Source organism: Cervus canadensis, chromosome 6 (assembly GCF_019320065.1).
Source record: "Cervus canadensis isolate Bull #8, Minnesota chromosome 6, ASM1932006v1, whole genome shotgun sequence".
NCBI classification, from domain to species: Eukaryota; Metazoa; Chordata; class Mammalia; order Artiodactyla; family Cervidae; genus Cervus; species Cervus canadensis.
This window is the reverse complement of record NC_057391.1, coordinates 11,243,066-11,267,979: the sequence shown is the minus strand read 5'-3', so window position 1 is coordinate 11,267,979 and position 24,914 is coordinate 11,243,066. Positions and strand designations below refer to the sequence as shown.

The following is a 24,914-nucleotide window of genomic DNA, read 5'->3' as shown; positions in this document are numbered from 1 at the left end:
TGTCACTAATGCCACTGCCAGGGCCAGGGTGAAGGGGACAGTTATGGGAGGTGGCAAGTGGACTTTTCACTGGCTAGGTCCCTGCTTCTGAGAAGTGCCAAGGATCCCATGAGCTGTCACTTTCCACCACAAAAGGAAGGATTTTACTCTGGGCTTTTGGATAAGTGTACAGGTGTATGTGAGAGAGATGTGGAGGAGGGATGTGGCCCATTCTTGTTTCTATTTTGTAAAACACCGATTGCCTGCAAAACCAGTAGTGGGTGGGAAGATGTAATTTTAAAAGCCCAATTCAGATCTTTTTCTTTAGAACTTATCCATCTGAGCCCATTCCTGCTGCTAAGCCCTGGAAGTTTGTCCCGACTTGGAATCAGCCAGACTCACCCTCCTCATTGCCATGGTGATTCTTGGTAGGGGGTGGGGTGGGGCTGGATCTAGCTCCCTAGAAAAAACCAGGACCAAACCTCTCCCTAATCCCCTTCCACAGCCCTCCCCTCCCGTCCCCTCCACCCTGCCCCACTAAGAGAGTTTTCCATCTCTTGGCCTTTGTTTGTTTTTGCTTTTGTCAGTCTCTCACCTCTGGATGGGTTTCTGTTTATTTCCAAACTGTCTGGGGCCATGCACCATGGAGACAGTGTCCTGGGCTGCCTCTAGCTCTGATCTGGTTAGAATAAGCCCCTCTCCTTCGCATGAATCTCCAACCTGACATTTGGAACATCCAAAATAAATCATAATATTCTGAAGTAAGATAGAAACCACCATCTCCACCCACTCCTGTTGGCACTCTTATCCACTTGGAAAGAGTTTTTAGAAAATTTCCAGTATTCCACTGCAGTGCCCACATAGCACAGCCCTGAAAAGGGGAAGAAGCATTTACTGAGTACCTACTGTATACCAACCACTGGGCGAGTCTTTGCTTGCATTAAAAATCTGGTGGTGAAAGTGATGTTTCCTGCAGTAAAATTTAACTGCAAGCTCTTTGAGGGCAGGGCCCAGGTCATCTGTGTAAACCCAAGTATCTAAGATATGGTGGAAGCTTAAGAAAAGCTTGTTGACTGAATAAATGGATGAAAGGATGTACAAATTTCTTTGCCAGAGTAGAGGGTAATGTCAGCAAAGATGATTGAGGTCAGACAAGAAAAAATTGATTGGTAAGCCAGTACAGATGGATGAGGGTTTCAGAGAATGTTGTGGACATTTTTCGATTGATTTCAGAGTCTCATTCTCTGTCACCAAGAATACCTTTTGGGAGTAGTTTGGGGTGGAGAGGACAGAGTCTTTTAAAAGTTTCATATTTAAAGGCTCAGACTCAAAATGCAAATGGTCCTAAGGGATTAAATTATTGATTTGATGTTTATTCATACACAAGTGCAAATGACTGAAAAGGAAGCCTTTCCTAAGAACAGGTTTTAGTAAGAGTTGAGAAGGGGCTGGGGAATGGTGAGAGAGAAATCGCTGGAAGTTCAAGGGTGAGTGGAGTTTTGACCATGTGAGGAGGTAGGGGGAGAGGGCTGAGGCCACTGGAGTCAGACTTACTTGATAACTTAACCCCCTTTGGCCCAGTGAAATCAGCCTGCGGTGCTGACAGGCCCTTCTGCCCTGGCAACCCTGGTCACTTCAGTCAAACTGTCTGCTGGTGGGGAAGGAAGGAGGCAAGGCTGGTCTGAATTCCTGGCAAGTATGGACTGCATACCATTTAAAGGTGTTCTTACTGTTCTCAAGCATGTCCAGGCTATCCCAAAGAGGTCCATAACACATTGCCTGTCAGAGGTCTGTAGGGATTTAAAACTAGAACATCAATAATATTTTTAGAGGGTTTAAGTATGCTTGAAAAGCATTTATCATCTTAGTTTCTGACCCACTTATTTCTTTGGTTTGATATCTCTTCTTGTCCCCTGTGGTCCATATCACTCTCCTGGTACCGAATCCACCTTCCCGGTGGGGAACCAGTTTCTTTCCATTCTCGCTGGATTTTGGTAAAGCTGAAGACCCCTCCCATCCACACACTTTAGGGGTGGAGCAGTGGCTGCGGCCCGAGCCAATCAGTGAGTTTCAGCCCCACACCTCTGCCTCGTGATTGGTTCAGACATGGGCATGTGACCCAATCAGACTCTCCAAGGAGATTTTTTTTCTCGAACTGCTAGGAAAGAGGCTTGTATTCCTCCTGCTGCCATCTTGCTGCTTTGGGAGGCCTCAGGCTGATGCCAACACAGCTGGAAAGCAAAGCCAAGAGGGGAAGAGGAGCAGGGTCACGATGATGATGTTTGAGTACTGAATGCAGTTATGCCTGGAGCTGGATTTTTCACTTAAGACCAATGTGGTGGTTTAGTTGCTAAGTCGTGTCTCACTCTTTGCGACCCCATGGACTGTAGCCTGCCAGGCTCCTCTCTCCATGGGATTCTCCAGGCAAGAATACTGGAGTGGGTAGTGATTTCCTTCTCCAGGGGATCTTCCCAACACAGGAATCAAACCTGGGTTTCCTGCACTGCAGACAGATTCTTTACCGACCGAGCTACGAGGGAAGCCCTGGTAGCTCAAATGACCAATTAATTCCTCTTTATTTAACAGAGTTTAAATTGGGCCTTGTGGAGAATACAAGGACGGAGTCCATAACTTATACCCATTGTCATCTCCGGTGCTCCGTTATTTTTGGTGTAAACCTTTTATTGAATATATAAAGATGTGGTTTTCAGATATATGAGTCTGAATTGTTGAATTTTGACAGTCCGCACCCCTGGACTATACCCACAAGGCACTCAAACCAGTGCAAAATGAGAATTGGGCAACACACATACAAAACACCATATTCTGGGGTATTCTGCAGCCTTAGCATCAGGGTGTTTCCTTGGGTCACCTTGCACTTTTCCAGAAAGTCTTCCGGCCTAGGGAACCCCAGAGTATTCTGAGGTCTGTGAGGAGCAGAGGGGAGATGAGACCAGGGCTCCGGGTTATAAATTATACTGGCGCACCTTGGCTCTCCAGAGAACCAAAGGTTGACTCTGTAGCAATAGAAGGAATGAGGGAGAAAGGCACAACCATTTATCAAGTGCCTCCTGCATGATGGGCATATCAAAAGAATTATTTGATCTTCACAGTGTCCTTTCAAGGCAGATACTATTGCCTTTATTTTACAGGAGAAGAAAGAGGCTTGGAGAGGTGACTGCCCAAGGTGAAAAAGCCCGAAAGAGGCAGAGCCAAAGCTGACTCTAGAGCTGAAATAATAAGACAGGTAAATGCGAGGCCGCAGCTAGAGGAGCTGCCTGAGCAAAAGGGATCTGGGCTGATGGGGTAGGAGGCTGGAGTGGGCAGCACCAGGATCAAGGTGTGCCAAGGGAGCTCACTTCCCAGGCAAAGACCGTTAGCTCTGCCATGTCTCATAAGCAGGTGCACCTGGACGCTGGAAATGGGCACAGGGGAGGTCTCCCTGACACCCACACTATTAATGAGAGCTTCGGGTTCAGCTTCATTCACCTTTCCAGCCCCATCATTGCAGACCCAGTAGGTGAGCTCTGAGGGGCACGTGGCCCTGCATGTGGGGCACGGAGGGACGGCCTCTCCTTTCCACCCCCACTGCCTGCTCAGAGATTGGGCCATCAGCCTGCTCTGATTCAACTGACTTCTTCTAAACCTTGCATCCAGGGGCTGCCAGCAGCCAAATCCCCCTGATTGTCTGAGATGTTCTCGACATCAGAGAATAAACAGTCTCCCCTGTCCAGCCAGCTGTGCTGAGCAGCATTCCTGTCTCCCAGCCTGCTTGGCCGGGTGGGGCTGCAGCCCTGCGTCCACCTCCAGGAGAGGCCCGGGGGGCCTGGTGAGTAGCTGGAAGGGAGAGGGGAGGTGGCCATCTGTGTTCAGACTGCACAGCACACTCCTCTGCCTGAGTCCCTGTTTCGCCCCCCTGCCCAGCACCTCAGCCACTCTTGGCACAAGCTCTTTATTTGTAGTAATGACTCTTGTGACCAGACAAGGTCAAGACAAGGCCACTGTCCTTAGGTTTGGAGCCCCTTCACCCTTGCCCAGAAAGCTGCCTGTGGAATTTGAAGCTCCCACATCATTCTAGGTAGATCTGAAGGCATCACACCTCTAAGGCTTGTTTTACAGAGGTGGACATCGTGAGTCAGTGCAGAAGCAAGGCTAGACCCCAGGCCTTTTTATTTTTTTGCTGTCTACTACCTTGGGATGTTGTGGCTAGAATGACGTGAGGGGCTCTGGGTGAGAGGGGTGGCCCATGTTTTTGGAGAGGAGCAGAGGTGTTTTCATCCTACGCCTGTTTTGGAGATCAGTCTTGCGGCTGAGCCATTTCCTGAGGAAGCAAGGTCTCTGGAAAAGCACTGTTCACCCGCCCCTCCTAAATCATCCTGTTGGGAGTGGAGCTGGGGCAGCAGGACCTGAGTGGGGCTCTGCCACGTCCAGGATCCAGCGCCCAGTTGAGGCTTGGCCAGGGTATAGGAGGTGGCCAGGGCCAGAGGGCAGATTACTTGGGAAGGGGATGCCCTGGCCAGCACACACCATCTGCTTTTCTGCCTTAGGGCTCTGGCCTGGGACTGCGGGGGAGGAGAGAGAATACCTCAGCCTGTCTGCAGAGAGAATTCCTCTAGGAGCCCCCTCTGGCTGCAGACAGTGTGGGAGCCCAGGGTAGCCTGGGGGTCTCTGTGGACGGCTTTCAGTCTGTCTTGGCCTTCTTTTATCTTTGTCTAGCTGCGTGTATCTGTGGATTTATGTGACAGTTCCACATTTGTATGTGTAGGCAGCTGCATTTCCAGTCGGAATTGAATTCCTCAGGGGGAAATTGTGTGCTTCTGTGTTTGTGTGCACGTTTATACATCCACATCTCTGTGTAAGCTCATGTGTGTGGGGGTATCTTTGAGGGAAAGTTTAGGCCTCTGTGTCTTTGCATAAATGATCTATGCCTGGTGGGAGTACACATGTGAGCATTTAGGTTAGTTTTGTAAAAATATGCACTTGTTTTTGTTGATGTATTAAGTTGAGGCATATGTATCTTTGAGAGCAAGGGCATAGATTTGTCACTGATATGTTGGTGAGTCTCTGAAAGCTGGATGCTTGTCTGTTTACATTTGTGCAGAAGCATTCATTCACTCAGTCTTCAATTCATTCATAAAGTGATTTGCTCATTTACTAACAGACATCTTCCAAGTGCTTGCATTATGACTGGCCCTATGCTGGCACAGGGGATTTAGAGAGGTGTCTAGCTCAGGTCCTAACATTTGAAAGGCCCCGGGGAAGTATACAAATGAAGGCTTATGTTTATGTCTAAATATTTAAATGTTCTAAGTCAAAACAGCAAGCAGCTAAATGAAAGACTCCTAATAACTGGAGGGCTGGGTTTGATTTGGAATTCCCAACTCCTGAGTTTTGTGCTGAAACTCAGCAACACAGAGCGAGTGGCCCAGCCTCTCCTTCCCCATCCTGGCTTCATCCTGTAGCTCACAGGCATGCGTAATTCTTCACATGTGTCCAGACTCCGTGTGTATCCCCCTTGGCCACCCTTTGTGCCTAGGGGTGCCCACACCACTGCCAAAGTCTACCATATGGCTCTGAGCTGGAACTAATGCAGTCTCACAGACCTGGTTTGTAGTCTAGCAGTGGGGCCTGGGTTCCGGGTGGGCCCATCCTCTTGACCCCAGGGACTTGTCACTGTGTGGGATCGTGGGGGTCAGAATAGAGCCAGAATGTGGCCATCTAAAAGGTAGACCTAGAGTCAGGACCCTTCCTGCTTGTTTTCTCATAGAACGGTGTCTCTGCGTGTCTGCCTGTGTGCTTGGCTGTGCATGGCCATGGATGTATTTTCCTGTTCATCTTTGTTGTGTCTTCCAGAGGGCAGAACCCACAGCTTTTCTCCCCCTCTTCCCTCACCTGCCTTAGTGAGGGCTTAGGACTGTGAGACAGGCTGGGGTTGTGGGAGGAACACTGAGTCCGAGTCTCGATCCTGTGCTCAGCTTGGACCTGCTCTGTGATCTGGCCTCAGTTCCCTCATCTGTTGGAGTGGCGAGGTTGGGTTACCACGTCTTTAATTCACAAGCCTTACTTGGTTTACGGAAGGAGTGGGATTGATTTCCTGAGTTAATTACTTTCTAGAAGTTCAAATTGGAAGTGCTTCGTTGTAGACTGTCTGGGTTCATACAGAACCAGGTTTGAATCCCAGCTTTGCCATCTGCGCTGTGCCTCCTGAATTGTTACTCCCCCTCAGGGTGGCGGTGATGACTGAACAGGATAAACATGCGTAGAGGGTGGAGCGTCATGCCAGGCTCACAGTAGATGTTCAATAGACATTAGCTTCTGTCCTCATGTAGGGTCTTTCCAGCTTTCTTACCTTATAAATTCTGGGTTGGTAGACATGTCTAATTGAGATAATTGGAACCTCCTGTTTGGGGAGCTCAGGCGCTATGTTGCTTGAGGGGGCACAGTTGGATGAGACAGTCTGGCCCTTCAGTGCCTTCTGGGAGGCTGCCAACTCATATGTGTGTGAGCCTCTCCCTCCACTCCATTCTCTGACTTGGATCTTTGACATTTTCTTAGTTTTTACGAAAAGCACCATGGAACACAGATCCAACGCTCTTTTCTGACCCGATTCTGCCCCGAGCCCATCCCTGGTGCTGCAGGACGCTGAGCTAAGTAGGGTCAGGCCACAGGGAGGAGCTGGGTCAGGGAAGGCCTCGGGCCGCCCGACATGTCTGGGCCTGTCTGACACCAGCCCCAGTAGTGGGCAGCCCCAGCTAGGCGGCGGGCACCTGTCTTCCATGATTGATGCTCCTTGATTGAGGGCATCACTCTGCTCCTGCGCATGTGGCCTTAGGATCCGGGAGCACTGCGGAGACTGAGGAGACCTCCATAACTCCTGTTCCCCCAAGTCTTCCAGAATGGCTAAGTTCCAGCAGGAATGACACGGAGGGGGTTGGGAGAGGCAGGTGACGGCGTCTCTCAGCCAGGGCTGGTGGGAGTGGCCATCTTGGGAATCCCCTGGAGCCTGTGAAAACTGGCAGCTCTTGGACTCTCCGGAAATATCCCTGACCTGGAGGGAATGAGGGAGGGGTCCAGGGCCTAGCCAGGGATTCTGAAATGAGAAATGCGCTGAGTATGAGCTCAGGGTAGCTGAGGTGCTGAGGGAGGCCCTCAAGGAGAGGGTCTGCCCTTGAGATCATCCTGGGCACCCCTCTGACCTACCCTTCTACACACACACATGGGTGATGGAGAACTGGTTTGCTGATCTCTCAGCTCCAGAGGTGACTGGACAGGTAGGAGCAACTTAAACTGCACAAGTCCCTCTGGGAGTTATTTTGTTATCCCCCCATCATCGCTGGGCTGCTCTATTTGGAGCCAGAACTGGAAATTTTCCTCTTAAAAAAAAAAAAAATGAAAACAAGGGCACAAGTGGGTTGAGCCCAAAATCATGTGTTTAAGGAAATTTCTGCTTCATGCTGGCTAGGACGGGGAATGTCTGGTCAAAGAGCTGCTGACGGCCAGGGTCTCTGTAAGTAAACAGACCGCCTCTGGTGGCCATCCTGAGCTCATTTCCCTCACCGGTGTGCGAGGAGGGTGAGGTCACCCGAGGAGGGCCTCCTGGGCATGCAGTTTGTCAGTGAGTAGGTCGAAGGCCCAGTGAGCGCCAGCGGTCTCAGTACGGCTGTCCAGTTATCGCGAACAGCTGCTTCTCATGCAGGCAGTTCTGACACCCTTCTACACATGGTCGTCTGTGATGGGATTCCAGCCACATCCATGATCTCACAGCCGGGGGTGTTCCTGGGAAATTTGGGATTCATTGTGCAGTCCCTTGCTTCCATGCAAGGCCCCTTCCTCAACCAGAGAGCGGGGTCTCCTTTGGTCTATGGAGAGAGGCACCTAGGTTGGGTTCGGTTGCAAGGAGTGGCCTCTGGAAGTACAGGCCCGTGTCCTGCCCCTGTGGACAGCAGGCTTTGGCGCCACGCACCACTGCCTGTCTCCTGGGGCCAGACAGCCAGGTCCACTGGGGGAGTTTCCATGAGCAGAGAGCCCAATTCAGGGGAGGTGGGGTGGGGAAGAAGCCACAAAACTCTCTCTGTGTCTCCTGAACAGGCTCTTGCTAAGCACAGCAGTCGCCAGGTGAGGCTGTTATGGCGTTTGGGAGCCCTGCAGCAGTTGTTGAGGAGCAGCTGCCAGAGGCTGGGTCATGCTCTGCAACCTTCTCCCTGGTCACCCTGTGCCATCCTCACTTCCCCTCCCGGCTGGGTGGTGGGGAGCCATGAGCCTCCAAGTAGACAGGCGGCCAGCAGCTTCTTGGCAGTGAGCCTCAGCTTTTCATTTCTTTGTGTCCCCCAGAATCCTGACCTTACAGGGGAACTCATCAGTCACACAGCCCTACCCCACAGAGCAACCGGCCCGCTCAAAGCCCACCTGACTCACCGCAGGCTGATCGAGAAACGCTGACTGGCCAGCTCCCAGAAGACTCACTGCCTGCTTGATGCGCAGCCTGACTGACCAATAAATCTATGTATTCAACAAATAGTAATTGAGCACCTTTCTTGTACCCACTGTTATGCTGGGTGCAGGGGATACAGTAGTGAACAAGACAGACAAGATTCCTACTCTTAGGGAGCTGACAGCAAATAAAACAATGACAGAGTGATGTGTGTGTGTGTGTATTTTTGTTTGTTTTTAATTTTTAAAATTTTAAAAAGAAATTTTTGGCCATACCATGCAGCATGTGGGATCTTAGTTCCCCAACCAGGGATTGAACCTGCACCCCCTACACTGAAAGTGCAGAGTCTTAACCAGTGGACCACTAGGGAAGTCACAAGGGTGTGATATATGTATGTATTATGAAGAAAATAAATAGGATTCTATAGGAGAGAGTAGCCATCAGGCCCTACCCTGGATATAATGGTCAGGGAAGACCTCCCAGATGCATAATCTGAGAATTGGGGAATGAGAATGAGGGGAAAAAAAAGGAAACATTCAGCGAGCCTGTGGAAGAACTTTCCAGATAGAGTGAAAGCAATGCTGAGGCCTTGAGACAGGGAAGAGCTTGGTGTCACCCTGGAATAATAAGACTGATTTGATGGAACGTGGTGAGTGAGCAGAGGGCGGCATAAAGCTAAGGTTGCAGAGGAGGCCAGAGCAGACCAGACAGGCCTTGTAAGCCACAGGAAGGAGTTAGGTGTGAGGGGAAGGCCTGAGGACTTTAAGCGAAAGTGTGACACATACTCAAGAAGAAATACATAGGGACTTCCCTAGTGGTTCAGTGGTTAGGACTCCGTGCTTCCAATGTAGGGGCATGGGTTTGATCCTTGGTTGGGGAACTATGCCACATGCCACATGGCCAATTAATAGATAAATAGCACCTAATGCTGGTTCTGAGGTAGAAGAGAAAAAAACAGATAACCTGGATAACACTCTATCCACTAAAGAAATTGAATTTGTCGTTTAAAATATTCCCACAAAGAAAACTTCAGATCTGGATGCCTTTACTGGTGAATTCTCCCAAACATAAGGAAAAATTACCAATTTTTATAAAATCCTTCAGAAAATTGAAAAGGAAGGAATAGTTCTTAACTAATTCAGAGACTAGCATTACTCTGATACCAAAACCAGACATGATCATAAATGCAAAAACTTAATAAAAATTCTAGCAAAGTAAACCCAGCAATGTATAAAAGAATAATTCATCATGACCAAGGGGGGTAAACCCAGAAATGCCAGCTTGAAGAAACATTTGAAAATCAATTGATGTAATTCACCATATTAGCAAACTGAAAAAGGGAAAAACAAACAACTTTACCTCAATAGATGCAAGAAAAGGATTTGACAAAATTCAACACTTATGTTTGATAAAAAACCCTCAGCAAAGTAGGAAAAGAAGGGAAGTCCCTCAATGTGGAATCTATGAAAAACTAAAGGCTAACATATAATAGTTAATGGTTAAAGACTGAGTACTTTCCTTCATGAGACAAGAGTGTCTGTTCTTATTGAAAGTACCATAATGTTACTGAAAGTTTTTACACAATTTTACATTCCTATCAGTAGGAGAATTATAGTGTGTTTTATATAGCTGATGCCATATGCTCCCCAACACTTGGTAAGGTCAGTCTTTTAATTTTAGCTTTCCTAAAAGTGGATGTGTAGTGGTATCTCTGTATTTTAATTTACATTTCCCTAATAGCCAAGGAGCACTTTTCATGTTCTTATTTGCTGCTTGTGTACCTTCTCTGGAGAAGTGTCTGTTTAAAACTCCTTCTCATTTAAAAATAAAATATTTTTTTGTGCCTTCTTACTGAGCTGCATATATTTTTTCCTTTGTTGTTTTTTTTTTTATTTTTTTATTGAAGGATAATTGCTTTACAGAATTTTGTTTTTTCTGTCAAACCTCAACATGAATCAGCCATACTACTACTGCTAAGTCACTTCAGTCGTGTCCGACTCTGTGCGACCCCATCCCTGGGATTCTCCAGGCAAGGACACTGGAGTGGGTTGCCATTTCCTTCTCCAGTGCATGAAAGTGAAAAGTGAAAGTGAAGTCGCTCAGTCATGTCTGACTCTTCCCAACCCCATGGACTGCAGCCTACCAGGCTCCTCCGTCCATGGGATTTTCCAGGCAAGAGTACCGGAGTGGGGTGCCATTGCCTTCTCTGTGAATCAGCCGTGGGTATACATATATCCCCTCGCTTTTGAACCTCCCTATCATCCCCCTCCCCAACCCACCCCTCTAGGCTGATACAGAGCCCGTTTGAGTTTCCTGAGCTATGCAGCATAGATACCCTTTGGCTATCTATTTTGCGTATGGTAATGTAAGTTTCCATGTTACTCTTTCCGTACATCTCATCTTCTCCCCTCTCTTCATGTCCATAAGTCTATTCTCTGTGTTTGTTTCTCCACTGATGCCCTGTAAATATATTCTTCAGAACCATTTTTCTAGATTTCATATATGTGCACTAGCACACGATATTTATCTTTCTCTTTCTGACTCACTTCACTCTGTATAATAGGTTTTAGGTTCATCCACCTCATCAGAACTGACTCAAATGTGTTTCTTTCTATGGCTGAGTAATATTCCATTGTGTATATGTACCACAACTTCTTTATCCATTTGTATTTTTAAGTATATTCTAATACAAATTCTTTCTTCATGTATTCTGGGTCTATTCTTTCTTAATGTATTCTAGATCTATTAAAAATAGGTTTTTAAAAAGTATATTCTAGATATAAGTCCTCTGTAGGATATATTTTACAAATATTTTCTCCCAATGGTGGCCATCTTTTCATTTTCCTAGTGGTTTCTTTTAGATAGCAAGTGTTAATTTTAATCGTCTAGTTTGTTGTTTTTTCTTTTATTGTTAGCACTATTTGTAACATATCTGAGAACTCTGCCCAACTCAAGGTTATAAAGATTACTGATAATTTCACAGGTGTATCCAATATGTCAAAACTTATCAAATTGGATATTCCAATTGTATCCAATTGTATGTGTAATTGTATGTTAACTATACCTCAGTAAAGTTGCTCAAAAAACCTGAAACCTGATCTAATTTTTTAAAATTAATTCTGGCTGTTATGAGGAGAAGGGGCTGGGGTGGGAGAGTGGGTAAGAGTAGGAACTGCGGGTGTTTAGGAGACTGTTACAGCCGTACTGGTGAGAGATACTGGTGACAGTGGAAGTGAAGAGGAGGGGCTTCCCTGGTGGCACAGACAGTAAAGATTCTGCCTGTGACGCAGGAGACCTGGGTTCAGTCCTTGGATCGAGAAGATCCCCTAGAGAAGGGAATGGCTACCCACTCCTGTATTCTTGCTCTAGGAAATCCCGTGGACAGAGGAGCCTGTCTGGCTACAGGCCATGGGTTGCAAAGAGTCAGACACGACTGTGCAACTATCACTTTTCAGACATATTTGAGAAATATTTTGAGACCTAAATACAAATGCACTAACAGACTTATAAGATATGAGAGAAATGGAGAGATCCAGGATGGCTACCAAATTTCCAACTTGAGTGCTGAGTGGCTGGGGTTGCCTGGTCAGGAAGACTTGGGGGTAGAGATGGGAATGGAACCAGAGTCCTCTTTCTTGTCTACCTGTGAAGATGGCTAGACTTCAAGAGAAGGGTCTGAGTGGAGTATTAGTCACCCTGAGAGAATAAACGAAGAAGAAGCTTGAAAATAGCCTTGGGCATTCCAACACTTGGAGATTCCCTGAAGGCGCCGGTAAAGTTCCTCAGGAAGGAACAACTAGGAAACTACCAATCATATTAATTTCCTATGGCTGCTGTGACAAATTACCACAAACTGGTGCCTTTAAACAACTAAAAGTTTATTAGCTCAGTTCTGGGGGGCCAGAAGTTCAAAATCAGATGCCTGGGCTGAAATCAAGGCATCAGCAGGGCCATATTCCTTCTGGAGGGTCCAGGGGACAATGCATTCTGTCACTCTTCCAGATTCTGGCCGCTGTTGGTGTTCCTTGCCCTGCGCTTCATCACTCTAGTCTCTGTCTCCATGGTCATGTACTTCCTCCTCTCCTGTCGATGTCAAATCTCCCTCTGCCTCAGTCTTCTAGGGACATGTGTCATAGGATTTAGAGCCCACCCAGAAAATCGAGGATGATCTCCTCATCTCAAGATCTTTAGCTTAATTATATTCATAAAGATCTTTTCTTCCCCCAAACAAGGAGATGAGCCTGTGGACATATCTTTTGGGGGCCATTATTCAACCCACTGTACCAGCTGATTGACAGACTAAAGAAGTGACTAATTAAGTAATAAAAGTTGGCAGAGCTCCCTATGCCTGGGAAGAGGGACCAAGGATGTCAAGTATAGGGTGCATAGGACCTAGGCTGCTCTTAGCTTGAGCATGTGTGTGGGAGACTGTTACGGAGAGGGGATGTACTGTGGACAGGAATCTCCTAGCCCTTCCAGACCTGACTCAGCATCTGGCAGGGGTCATCCATGCTGTAGCCAAAGTGACCTTTATGTTACAAATCTGTTCATGTCACGCCCCAGTGAGTGGCCCTTCAATAGCTTCCTGCAGCTTTAGGCCAAAGACAAATATTCTTGCCTACCTACAAGGTCTAGGGGCCTGGTCTCAGCCCACCTCTGCAGCCTTGTCTCACACCTTCGTCCTCTGCTGTCTGCCTCCAAGGACACCGGCTGCCTCTCAGGTCCTTGCCTACGTTGCAGGGTCATGGTTATGGTTTTCTCTGCCTGGAAGGTTCTTCTTCAACTCACTTCATGGAGTTAGCAACAACTAATACTTTGGATCTCAACCCAAATGTCTCTTCTTCAGGGAATTCATCCTTGAGTCCCTGGTCCAGGTCATACTAATGTGTAATAAATTTCTCATGGCTCCCCGTACTCATCTTCCATAGTACTCTCAGAGTATACAGTTGTGTACATATTTGTAATATTATTTTATTAGTGTTTGTCTCTACCACTAGACCATAAGGGAGGGTTTGTATGACTTACCACTCTTATCACAAGTGCCTTGTACAGTGCTTGGCACACAAATGGAGTATGTGGTAGTTTTGAAACATGTCTGCAAATTTTTTGATACTCTTCCCATCAAGAGATAGAGTCCAGTTGACCTCCCTTTAAATATGGGCTGGTCTAAAAAAAAAAAATGGGCTGGTCTAATGACTTGCCTCTAGTTAACAGAATGTGGCAGAAGAAATTCAGTATGACATCTAAGGCTTGGTCATGAAAGGTAGTATGGTTTCCTCCTGGCCTGATTTCTTTTTGGATGCTCCCTTTCAGAAACAGCTGCCATGCTGTGATGATGCCCAGGCCACATAGACAGGGCACAGGTAGGTGTTTCAGCAAAAAGCCCCACTGAGAACTTAGCCGATACCCAATATCAACTGGCAGACATGTACTGAGGGAAGCTTAGAGGAGGTGATTCCAGCCTCAGCCTCTGACTGAGAAACCCTGAGTGAGAATTGCCTAGCTGAACCCAGTGACTCCTGGAACCATGAGAGATGAAAAAATAACTGATTGTTGTTATTAAATAACTGATCATTATTGTTATTATTACATATAAGTTTGGGATGATTTGTTACTTAGAAGTGGATTGGAACAGGGTCCAAGAAATACTCAATAGATGTATTGAATGAATATATGTGGAGAGGTCTGGCTGAGGGAATATTGCCTTTGCTTTAGCTCTGTATAAATTTTTGTTGGTAAGTCTCAGTTGTTCCTGCTCCAAGAGATCTTGGAGATCCTGGAAGCCCCAGTCTAAGAGTCTGTACTCATACTTAGCCAAGAGAAGACTCGCAGAAACTCTGCCCAGAGCAGAGAGCATGGCGGGGTCATAAAAAATGAGCTCTGGCAAGAAACTCAGCGTGCATTCATGTCACCGTGGGTTATTAATCTTGGGCCATGCATGGTTTCAGGGGAGCAAAAACATACATTTCCCCTGCATGTGTATTTTCCTAGGGGGAGGGTCTCTAGGCTGTCATTTTTATCAAGTTTTTTAAATGCCTATGTCCCCAAAGTGTTAAGAACTACTGATTTAGCACAGCAATCTAAATTTCTAGATTAAAAAACTGAGAACACCTCATTTTCTAGTAAAAAGATGGACAAAATACCCTAAATAAGCTTCCTTCTGCAAACAATTCTGGATAAAAGAGAAGAAAAACTTCTAATGCACTGATGAGCTGGCAAGAAAATGAGGAATACTCAGCCCCTAAAACTCAAGAATCCAGAGAGGTAAGTTGAGCTATTTTTTAATGTATTTGTTTGTTTATACTGTGGAGACCACTTAACCTCTCCCATATACATAATGAAATCTATGCTGTTAACAAATTTTATTTATTTATTTGGCTGTGTTGGATCTTAGTGGCAGCACACGTGGAATCTTCGTTGCGTCACGAGGGATCTTTCACTGTGGCTCGTAGACTCCCCAGCTGTGGCCCACAGGGTCAGCAGCTGTGGTGCCTGGGCTTAGTTACTCCAAGGCACATGGGATCTTAGTTCCCAAACCCATGTGTCCTGCATTGCAAGGTGAGTTCTTAACCACTGGACCGCCAGGGAAGTCCCCCCTCTTAACCAAAATTTAAGTGTACAGTACAATACTGTTAACTATAAGCACAATCTTGTACAGCAGATCCCTACAGCTTTTTCACTTTGCACAAGTGACACTTTATTATTTTTATTTCTTAACTCAGTAAACTTGAACTTGGTCATATAGAATGGGGTGATATGAGAGAAATCAGTGTTGTAGTAGTAACTGGCTCTCCAACAAGACAAAGTACCCTATTTTTAGTGTTTGCTGATTTCCAAGGTGCAAATATTCCTAGCATAGCCAGTTTCAAGCTCTCAATGGTACCAGGAACTGACACTCCAAATTCCTAAGTATTTGGTTCTTCTGAGTTGGTAGGAGCCAGTTCCAGCACACTGCTGAGAGAAACTCAAGCTGTCTCTAAGGTGGGAAGTCTGATAAGACCTTTCTTGCATAAGATTGGGACTTCAGTGAATGAATGGACCAGATAAAAGCACCACTACCACCCAACAGACTGAAAAGAAAAATGCCTATCTTAACGTCCCTCTTCTCAGGAGAAATAAAATAGCCCCTGCAAATTCACAACTGTAAGGCATATCTATGTCATTTGAAGCCCAAATTCACACTACTTGGGTGGTCTGAAAAATTTCAGTCCAGCAGTTAATTTAGAGTGGTCCCAGTCTGGTAACACCGTGAGAATCTGGCAAATCAAATGCAAATACTCCTGGAAAAACCCACCTTCACCCCAAGTCTCAAGAATTCCCACAGAGAAAGCCCCAAATAGCTTCTAGCTGAAAATCACCAAACAACAGATGGTGGAAACAAGTCTGTGTTGTCTTTAGATACTGGAATTATCAGACAAATAGTATAAAATGACATGTTTAAAATGCTGAAAGAGTAGAAGAGAAAGTTGAAAATTTGATCAGTGAGCAAGATACCCTGAAAAAGCATCAAGTATATTTGAACAAGAATTAGAATGTCCTTCTAGAAATTTAAGATATCTTAACTAAATCTACAAATTCAATGGTTGTGTTAAATAGAAGATTAGACACAATTGGCTGTATCAGGCACAATAAAATTATAACTGGATGATAGAATTGAAGAAATTCTCTAAAGTGCAGCATAGAGAAATAAAAAGATGGAAAATATGAAACAGTAGTTAAAAGATATGGGGGATAGGTTGAGATGGTCCAAAATACAGATAATCAGAGGTTTCAGAAGGAGAGCAGAGGGATTATGAGACAGAAGTAATATTGGAACAGTTAGTGGATGAGATTCATCCAGAAATCCATCAATTCATGCATTCAAGAATCTTGGTAAATCCTCAAAAGAATTAATCAAAAGAAACCCACAAGTAGACATATCACAGTGAAAATGCAGATTGCCAAAGATGAAGTCTTAAATAGGAGATTATTTTCAAAGTAGTGACAATTAGACCAAAACAGGTGATTTCTTAACAGCTGGAAGATAGTAGAATTGTATTTTTAATGTGCTGAGGGAAAATGATTGTCAGACAAGAATTCTAAAACAAGTGAAAAGATATTTTAAGAATAAGTAAAAAATAATGATACGATGAGATGAACAAAACTATATTTGCCACTGGCAAGCAGAAAGAAAGTGATTCCAGATGGAAGAAATTAAAGACAAGAAGGACTGCAGAGCAAAGAAAGTGGTACCTGTATCAGTAAAAACAAATATTGTATAAATAATATTAACAATGTCTTGTGAGCTTAAAAAAAGATAAAATTCAAATATATAAAAGCAGTCATATATAAGCTAAAAGGGGAGTGATTAGAATTAGTTCTAAGGTCCTTGTTTTATTTAAGAGAAAAGATATTGGCTAATGTCAAACAGGCAAAATGTGCACATTAAAGTTTCTAGTATAACCTCTAAGAATAGCAAAAACAAGTATAATTTGCAAACTAGTAAAGGAGAAAAATGGAATAAGAAAAAATAATCAAGAAAACAAGAAACAATACAAAAAGAAATCAAGAAAAGGCATGAAAAATACAAATTAATAAGTACATATACATTTACATATATACACACATAGATATATATGTGTGTGTGTGTGTCTGTGTATGTATCAGTATTTTAATAAATATGCATGGACTAAATGCTTCAGTTAGATGAAAAATATTTCTGGGACTTCCCTGGTGGTCCAGTGGCTAAGACTCCACATTGCCATTGCAGAGGGGCCCCAGATATGATCCCTGATCAGGGAAAAAAACCCCCATGGCGCAGCTAAGACACAGGGCAGCCAAATAAATAAATAAATATTTTTTAAAAAGAAGAAGAAAAAGATTGCCAAGTTAGACAAGGTAAATGAATCCAACTATAAGCTATTATAGAGGTGTATCTAAAATATAATACAGAAAGATTAAAAGTAAAAGGATGAAAAAATCTGCCAAATACTAAGCAAAGATGATATATTTTAGTCAAATTAGACTTTGACCAAAAAAAAAAAAAAAAAAAAAAGCATTATGAGAGACAACAGGGTCACTTCATAATGATTAAAAAGTCTAATTCATCAATAAGATGGAATAAATCTTACATTTATATGTATTTAATAACTTCAAAATAGATAAAGCAAAAAGAGAAATCAAGGAAAGCAAAATAAAAACAAATTCATAATGCAGTGGGAGATGTTAACACACCTCCCTCAGTAACTGATGGATCAAGCAAACCATCAGTAAGGATTAGGAAAGTGGGGTCCATAGAGGGGAAGTGACAGATGATCCTTCATCCTTCTACAAATATTGAGAGCCTGAATGTCCAAGATACCACAATTATATGCTTTGCCAGAGAGAAAAAATGCTTTTAGTATTTTTATGAGTGGGAATTCTAGTCCCATTTTATGAATTGGAAGCTTGAGAGGCTTGGAGAAGTTAAATAACTTGGGTATAGATGCTCTTGCTCAGAAATCTTTAATGTCAAATCCTACAGCCTAACACAGCCCTTGACCTTCCTGCTTGTGGACAATCTTAATCCCCCTACATCTCCTCTTTGACCTTTTCAAACTTCCTGGAGACCTCTGGTCCAGTCTTTTTGCCCCCTCTCATCATGCTTCCTTCTTTCCCAGTCTGAACCTCTGGGGGGTCATCTGAGTCCCTCTCTCCCCAGCACTCCTGATTCCCTTGCACTCCTATCCACTTGGGCTCAGCCCATCCTTGTATTATACCTGGAGTCCACCTGTTCTGCTCCTGTGATTGGCTAGGCTGCTGAGTCATGCTGGAGAAAGATGCCCAGCTCTACACATTCTTCCCCATAATTCTGGGATCTTGCTCCATCACCTTTGTTCACTCTAATATCTATAAGACCTCCTTCTCTTGGCTTTTTCTCCTTAACCCAACAACTTGCTCAAGTCTCTTCCATCCCTTTTTTTTTTTTTCTTTAAAAAAACAAAAAACAAACCCAGAGTCTTTGATTTACTTATTTAAATTTTATTTATTTATTTATGACTGCTCTGGGTCTTTGTTGCTGCGTGCAGGCTTTCTCTAGTTACCGCGAGTGGGGGCTACTCTAATTTCCATGCTGGGGCTTCTCGTAGTGGTGGCTTCTCGTTGTGGAGCATGGGCTCTAGAGCTAGGGCTTCAGTGGTTGCAACCAGGGATTGAATCTGTGTCCCCTGCATTGGCAGGTGGACTGCTAACCACTGGACCATTAGGGAAGTCCTGAGTCTCTTCCATTCCAAAAAGAATCTTCTCCTCTCCTTTCTGGCCACCATGTAACCACTTCTCTTCTTTCCACATCCAAGGAGTAATGAACAATGTCTCTACTTCCTCACCTCCCAACTTTCCTTCTTTATCCTTTGTAGGCTGGCTTCAGCCCCTATCACCCCACTGAAACTTCTGTTTCTAAAACTACCAAGAATCTACTAATTACCAAATGCAAGAGATATTTTTCATTCTTAGAACCTGGGCTCTGCAGGCCTCAATAGCCTAGGATATAAATGGATCTACATGAATAAAAACAAAACAATGAGCACCAAATTTCACCCATTCTTTGCATCTACCCACTGAGGTGGGTGAGGACCCTCTCTGGTCTCTGCAAAGCCCACTGATGTATTTCTGGGTCCACAGGCCAATGCTCCTATGGACTCACAGACAGCCTCAGGGCATCCGGTAGGGCATCTCCTGTGATCTACGTTTTCCTGCCTTGATTGAGGCAAAGAGCTCTGTGGAGGAAGAAATGTTTCTTTTTGCTTTATGAGTCCCCAAAGCAGATTTATCTGCTCCTTGAAATCCTACTTTTTTTTTTTTATCACACTATTTCCATTGGTAGGACTCAGACATGAGTTCAGTGGGCCAATTTAGGAGCTGAACCTGAATACAGACTCAGAAATGAGTTCAGATTCTTCTTCCTCCCACTCCCCTGCCTCCCCAAGCACTAAGGTGTTTCCTTTGGCTCAAGTTCACACAAGACTTCTCACAGTGAAGCAGGCCCTGCTTCCCAATGGCTACCCAATGGCTATTCCCCCTCTCTTTTCCCTAAGAGCCCCTGACTTTATTCAGGTACCTACTTTACTCAGAACTAGTTTAGAGAAAGTAGTTCCAGGCCTGGCCTCATGGGGCGAGTCAACATTAGTTTATTGCCATAAAAGTGGTCCTAGGCACCCCCCCCCCTCCCCCAGCTAGTAATGTAAGCATGGACTTCTAAATGTTGTCCCATTTCCACGAGGCTGAAAAACTGAGGCTCAAGCTCACTAAGTTCGAACAATGTCTTCAGACTAACAGCTAATTTCATTGGTGAGAATCCACTGCCCTCTCAATTCTAGCTTTTGTTTTTTTCTGGCCTGAGTACAGTAAGTCCCCTACATACAAAAGAGGTCCATCACAAGAGTGCATTCATAAGTCCAATTTGTTCATAAGTCCAACAACATACTCAACTAATTGGCTATATAGTGTTGTACTGTAATAGATTTATAATAATTAAAAAAATAATAATACATAAAAACAAACAAAAAATAAAGAAGATATTTTTAATTTTATAGCATCAAATTGCAGTGGTACAGTACAACAGCTGGGATACAGGGGCACGTTCACATCTTTGAAAGTTTGCAATTTATAAGTTTGTATGTAGGGGACTTACTATGTATTCCTGACTTCATTGCCAGTCAGGATGTGTTTTCACACAAAATGGCACTCTTTCCTGGATTCTTCCCCTTCCCCTACCATCCTGCTTCCCCTTCTCCCTAACTGGTTTCTCCTGGGAACATTTCTTTACTAAATCACCTTTATTGAATCTTCTCTGAGAATCTGATGAAAGTCATGGGCCTTGTCCCCAGAAAAATGCAGATACACACATTCAAGATGGTATATATACTTTTCTGCTCCCCCAAAGTCATCTATGGACCCAAGATTAAGAACTCTGGACAAAATGATCTTTGGAGGACTTCCCTGGTTGAGACTCAGCTTCCAGTGCAAGGGGCACAGTGGTGGGGGGTGGAGGTGTGATCCCCGCTGGGGAAACTAAGATCCCGCATGCTGCACGGCACAACGACAGCAACAAAAGATCTTCGGGGCACCCCCATAGCTCACTTTCTCTGCATTTCGCACCCTGGTTACCAGGGAGTGGGGGGGGGGGCAGGCTCACTTGGGGTTGAGCTGTCTCCCTCTGGCTTTGCTGAGGCTGGCCATGCTTCCCTGGAGGCCACAGCCCCGGCTCTAGGCGCCCGAGAGCGTCCCCGTGCCTACACGTAACGTGCCTTCAGCTGGAAGACAAACCTGGACAGCACAGCGCTCCCTGCGGTGGTGGTCGTGGCCTCCACTCTTCCTAGACTCCCTTCTGGTGGGGCCCAGGCTGCCCACTGAGCTGTCGTCTCCTCCTTCCGGACTTCTGTGCTGGGCCCCCACACCACACTCCCCCCTTCCCTCCCTCTGGTCAGAAGCCTGGGACCCCGCCTCTGAGGAAACCCTACAACAGGGTCTCTGGCCTCTCCTTCCCACGACTGAAGTCGCTCACGGGGACTCTAGACCCCAGGCTCCGGCCTGTTCGCAGCCCCCTTGAAAACCTGGGGTCCGGGGAGGCTGAGGGCTCTGGCCTCCACTGGGGAAACTGGACTCGGGGTGAAGCTCCCAGGCAGGGGCTGTAGGGCCCTTGGAGACAACCTGCTCTCCTGCCTTTGTCCATGTCTGGGCTCTGGGGGTGCAGGCAGCCTTGGGAGAGGCTGTTCTCCACTTGGCCACCCCCACCCCCAGGCGCCTGGCTCTCCTGCTGTTTTCTTCCTCTGGGCTCTGGAACCTTCTGCGGATCCTCTCTCCTCAGGATGAGGAAAGCAGATGTCGCTCTCCCCACCAGGCCCCCAAACATCCTCCCCCCAACCCCAGGGCTTCCGGCTCTCTCCTTCTTCATTCTCCAGTGACCACGGCCCTTCTCTGCCGTGACAGGTGACAGAGCAGAGTGCCCTCCAGCCCCGGCCCGCTATCCGGGCTCAGGGGCTGTGTCTGGGAGGGGAGGCTGGGTCTCGCTCAGGAGGACCCGGCTGCCCAGCAGAGAGGCCACCAGGGCAGGTTTGTCCGTCCCGGCCTGTGGCTGGGCCGGGCTGGAGGCTCGGAGGCATCCGTCTGCAGGCAGGGCCAGCTGGGAAGGTCCTGCCTGTCCCTGCAGGACCTTCGCCTGCCTTTTCCAAGTGCTTCCCCTCCACCCTGACGGTGGGTCTCCACCGTCCCTGGAGTCGTATTTCCCAGGAACATGGGGGAGTGGCGCTCTTGCTCTTCAGAGCCACAGCTGAAGAGCTTTCCTGTCAGAGCAGCGGTTCTCAGATGCGATGAGAATCACCCGAGAGCTTTACAAACCACTGCTGTCCGAGCCGCACCTGCACCAGTTACCGGTTTTAAAGCTCCCGGACGATCCAAATGTGCGGCATTCGAGCCTCACAAGGGCCCTGAAAGGCAGGGACTGTGACGGTGGGGACACTGGGCTCAGAGAAATGAAACTACTTGCCTGGGGTCAGAGGGCAAGTGAAAGGGACGAGGGTCCCCTCCAGACCTGCACCCTGCTGGAAGCACCCAGGCTTCCAGAGGGGCTTCCAATGGGACCACAAGGCCTCAGGCTGGCTCAGGTAACTGGCCCTGTCTTCCCAGAAGTGGGGAGACATTTCTGCCCCCTCTTTCTCTGCATGCTGGGCTGGGCCTCCTTCAAGCTCCAGACTGCGGTGGGTCACTTCCACTCACCCAGCCAGGTCCTCTCACTGGAGAGGCGCGCCCTTTGGTGAGGGGGGAGGATGCATTTTTGAGGTGAAATATTGTACAACAGCCAATATTGTACAACAGCCAAGAACGGAAAATATTAAAAGCCCATGGGCGCCAGCAAGGTTCAGGCCAGGGCCAAAAAGTTCAGAAAAAAAGGAATAAGGCTCCCTGCAGTGGAAACCCTGGGGTGGGGCGGGATCAGTCACGTCACCCACACCCTGTATTCCAGGTTGCGTCCATCTTCAGGGTTAGAGCAAGCCTTGCCTGGGCCACAGGAAGGTCCTGGGGTGGAGATCCCAAGGGGAAAGCCCCACAGGTGTGCTGGATTTGGTCTGCCCTGCGGAGATGGGCGCAGAGAAGTGGGGCCCCTGAGGGTGGAGTATCATACTGGGATACACAGGTTCTGAAGGTTCCAGGTGCTGGGATGCTGGACATGGTCCCTGTCCTCTAGGGTTTCCACCATAGAGATGGGGCAGGCAAGGAAACAGACAACATCAATAGAATGCGATAAACGCTGTGTGGGAGGAGAGCACAGGGATCCTGAAGACAGGAGAAGGGCAGTTATTTCAGTCCTGGGCTATGAGCAAGGGTTCCCAGAGGAGGAGGTGGTGCCTGGCTGAGTTTTGCTACAACTAGATATTTGAAGAATGTTCACACAGCTGAAGTGTGGGTACATGCCCTAGAAGCCTCTCTCTTTGTGTTGGGAAAACAGAGAGACATAAGCAAATGGACCCATTCTCCCTGGGGGGGCCCCTGTCATCTCTCCCTTCCCCTCTGCCCATCGCATACACATTAAAGTGCAGACACACTCGTAGCCACAAACAGTTACACATAAACACATACACATGTACAAGGTAGTGGAGAATGCACCTGCCTTCTTCTCGGTGAGATAGCTGTTTCCGTAAGTGAAAGGGTTTTTAAAAATATTTATTTTTGTATACTTATCTGACTGCACTGAGTCTTAGTTGTGGGACGTGGGATCTTTAGTTGAGGCACGCGGGATCTAGTTCCCCGACCAGGGATTGAATTCGGAGTCCCTGAACTGGGAGAGTGGAGTCCTAGCCACTGGGACCGCCTGGGACGTCCCAAGAGAAAGGTTTTAATAAGAACTGGAGGTAGAAGATGAGGCCCCCACGGTTGAAGGCCTGTGGGGACAGGCTGCTGCTCTGCTGAAAACAGGAAGGAAGATTCAGAGGGGGGTGTAAGGAACAGTGGTGAAAGAGGAAGAGGAGGGAGCTCTAGGGCCCATCTAATCCTCTCATTTAACTGTGGAGGAAACCAAGGTCCAGAGAGGGAAAGTAAAATGCCTGAGGTCACATTGTACATGGGGGTCAACGCTGAGTGTGGGCACACAGGGGTCATGACACACCCAGGCTAGCTTGCAAGCCCCCGCACTTCAGTCGTGGTGCACACTCCCAGAGCAGGCACACAACCGAGGCTGCCGTTAATCACCCCTGAAGCTGCTCAGATCCCTCATTCAGCTGAGCAGCTGGGTCAGCCTGCCTGTCTGCATCCCTTTCGCACTCCAGCCCTCATGGATCACGGGGCCCATAGCGGGAAGTAGAATATTTGGGAACCTCGGGTCAGGTTACCTGCAGGTCTGTTCTGAGCATTCCCTGGAGGTTCCCTGAGGCAGTGCAGGGTGTTCACCCCTAGAATGGACTCGGCTGTTCAGGGGACAGGGCTGGGCCTGCATCCTCAAGGGAAGATGTGCCTCAGGGCAGAGCCAGAGCCTCACCGGACCCAGAACTGGGACTGCAGACCCCTAGCGTCACATCTCAGTGAGATGCCAAGGAGTCTACTGGAGGCAGAGAGGAACCTAGAGGAACAGGAGACCTGGGCTCCATCGTGACTTGCCTCTCTCTCCATGAATGGCCTTGGGTAAATCGTTTTCCCTCTTGAGGATCTATGAATTTATTTTACTTAAAAGATTTTATGATATGGACCACTTTTAAGGTCTTTAATTGAACTTGTTACAATATTGTTTCTGTTTTCTGTTTTAATTTTTTTTGACTACAAGGCATTTTGGATCTTACTTCCCTGACCAGGGATTGAATCTGCACCCACTGCATTGGAAGGCAGAGTCTTAACCACTGGACTGCCAGGGAAATCCCAGATCTATGAATTTATCACATTGAACCAGGGGCTGGAGACACAGAGATAAGGCACAGGCCTTCCTCTTCAGAAGTTTACAGTCGGTTGAAAGAAGGCAGCATTTCCAGGTGGAGCAAAGAGCTCAGCTCAGAGTGGGGCTAAGTGGGAAATAGTGAGGCTGGGGCTGGAGAGGGGGGTAGGCTGGAATGCTCAGCGGGCGCATCTGCCTGTTTCAGGTATGATGATAAACTCTCATATTGTGCTTGTAACCTTAATGGTGCCACCACACCCCAGATCCCCATCTGGCTGTAACTGTGGGCACACTGCTCCCTACTCAGGAAAGCACCTGTTACATGGTGTTTGGGAATGGCCACTGATTGGCTCAGGCTGAGCATCTGACCTAAACCCAGCCTATCCACCCACTGGCAGGTGACTGGTGAAGTGGGCTTCTTGGGAAAAGCTCCACCCAGCAGGGGTGGAGATAGTAACTAGCTGAGCCAATCAGAATGGCTCCTGGTAGAATGTGCACTAAGGAAAAACAGGAGATGGACCTGTGAGGAGCAAGGTACAGAGAGAAGCAGTTGCTCCGCTGGAGAAACACTCAGGCCGCATGTGAGAGATTGGCCGGCCTCAGCTCAGTTTCTGACTTCAGCTGTCTTTA

General features: G+C 46.7%; 1 protein-coding gene and 1 long non-coding RNA gene across 7 annotated transcripts in view; one reads left to right on the top strand and one right to left on the bottom strand.

Moving 5' to 3' along the window:
* The window catches only part of PARP16 (poly(ADP-ribose) polymerase family member 16), a 36,923-nt gene extending 28,306 nt beyond the window's left edge, over positions 1–8,617 (top strand). For 2 of the 4 annotated variants that reach the window (XR_006269879.1, XR_006269878.1), the window contains exons 8-9: positions 3,132–3,226; positions 8,311–8,617. Coding sequence is in view for 2 of the 4 variants with exons in the window: in XM_043470808.1 (XP_043326743.1) it covers positions 8,311–8,418 (108 nt within the window). In the remaining 2 variants the exon portion in view is untranslated. The remainder of the gene's footprint in view (positions 1–3,131; positions 3,227–8,310) is intronic. The other 2 variants (XM_043470808.1, XM_043470806.1) reach the window with 1 other exon arrangement.
* LOC122443044 overlaps positions 1–24,914 on the bottom strand; it is a 46,717-nt gene that overhangs the window by 10,550 nt on the left and 11,253 nt on the right. The gene's annotated exons all lie outside the window — the stretch shown is intronic.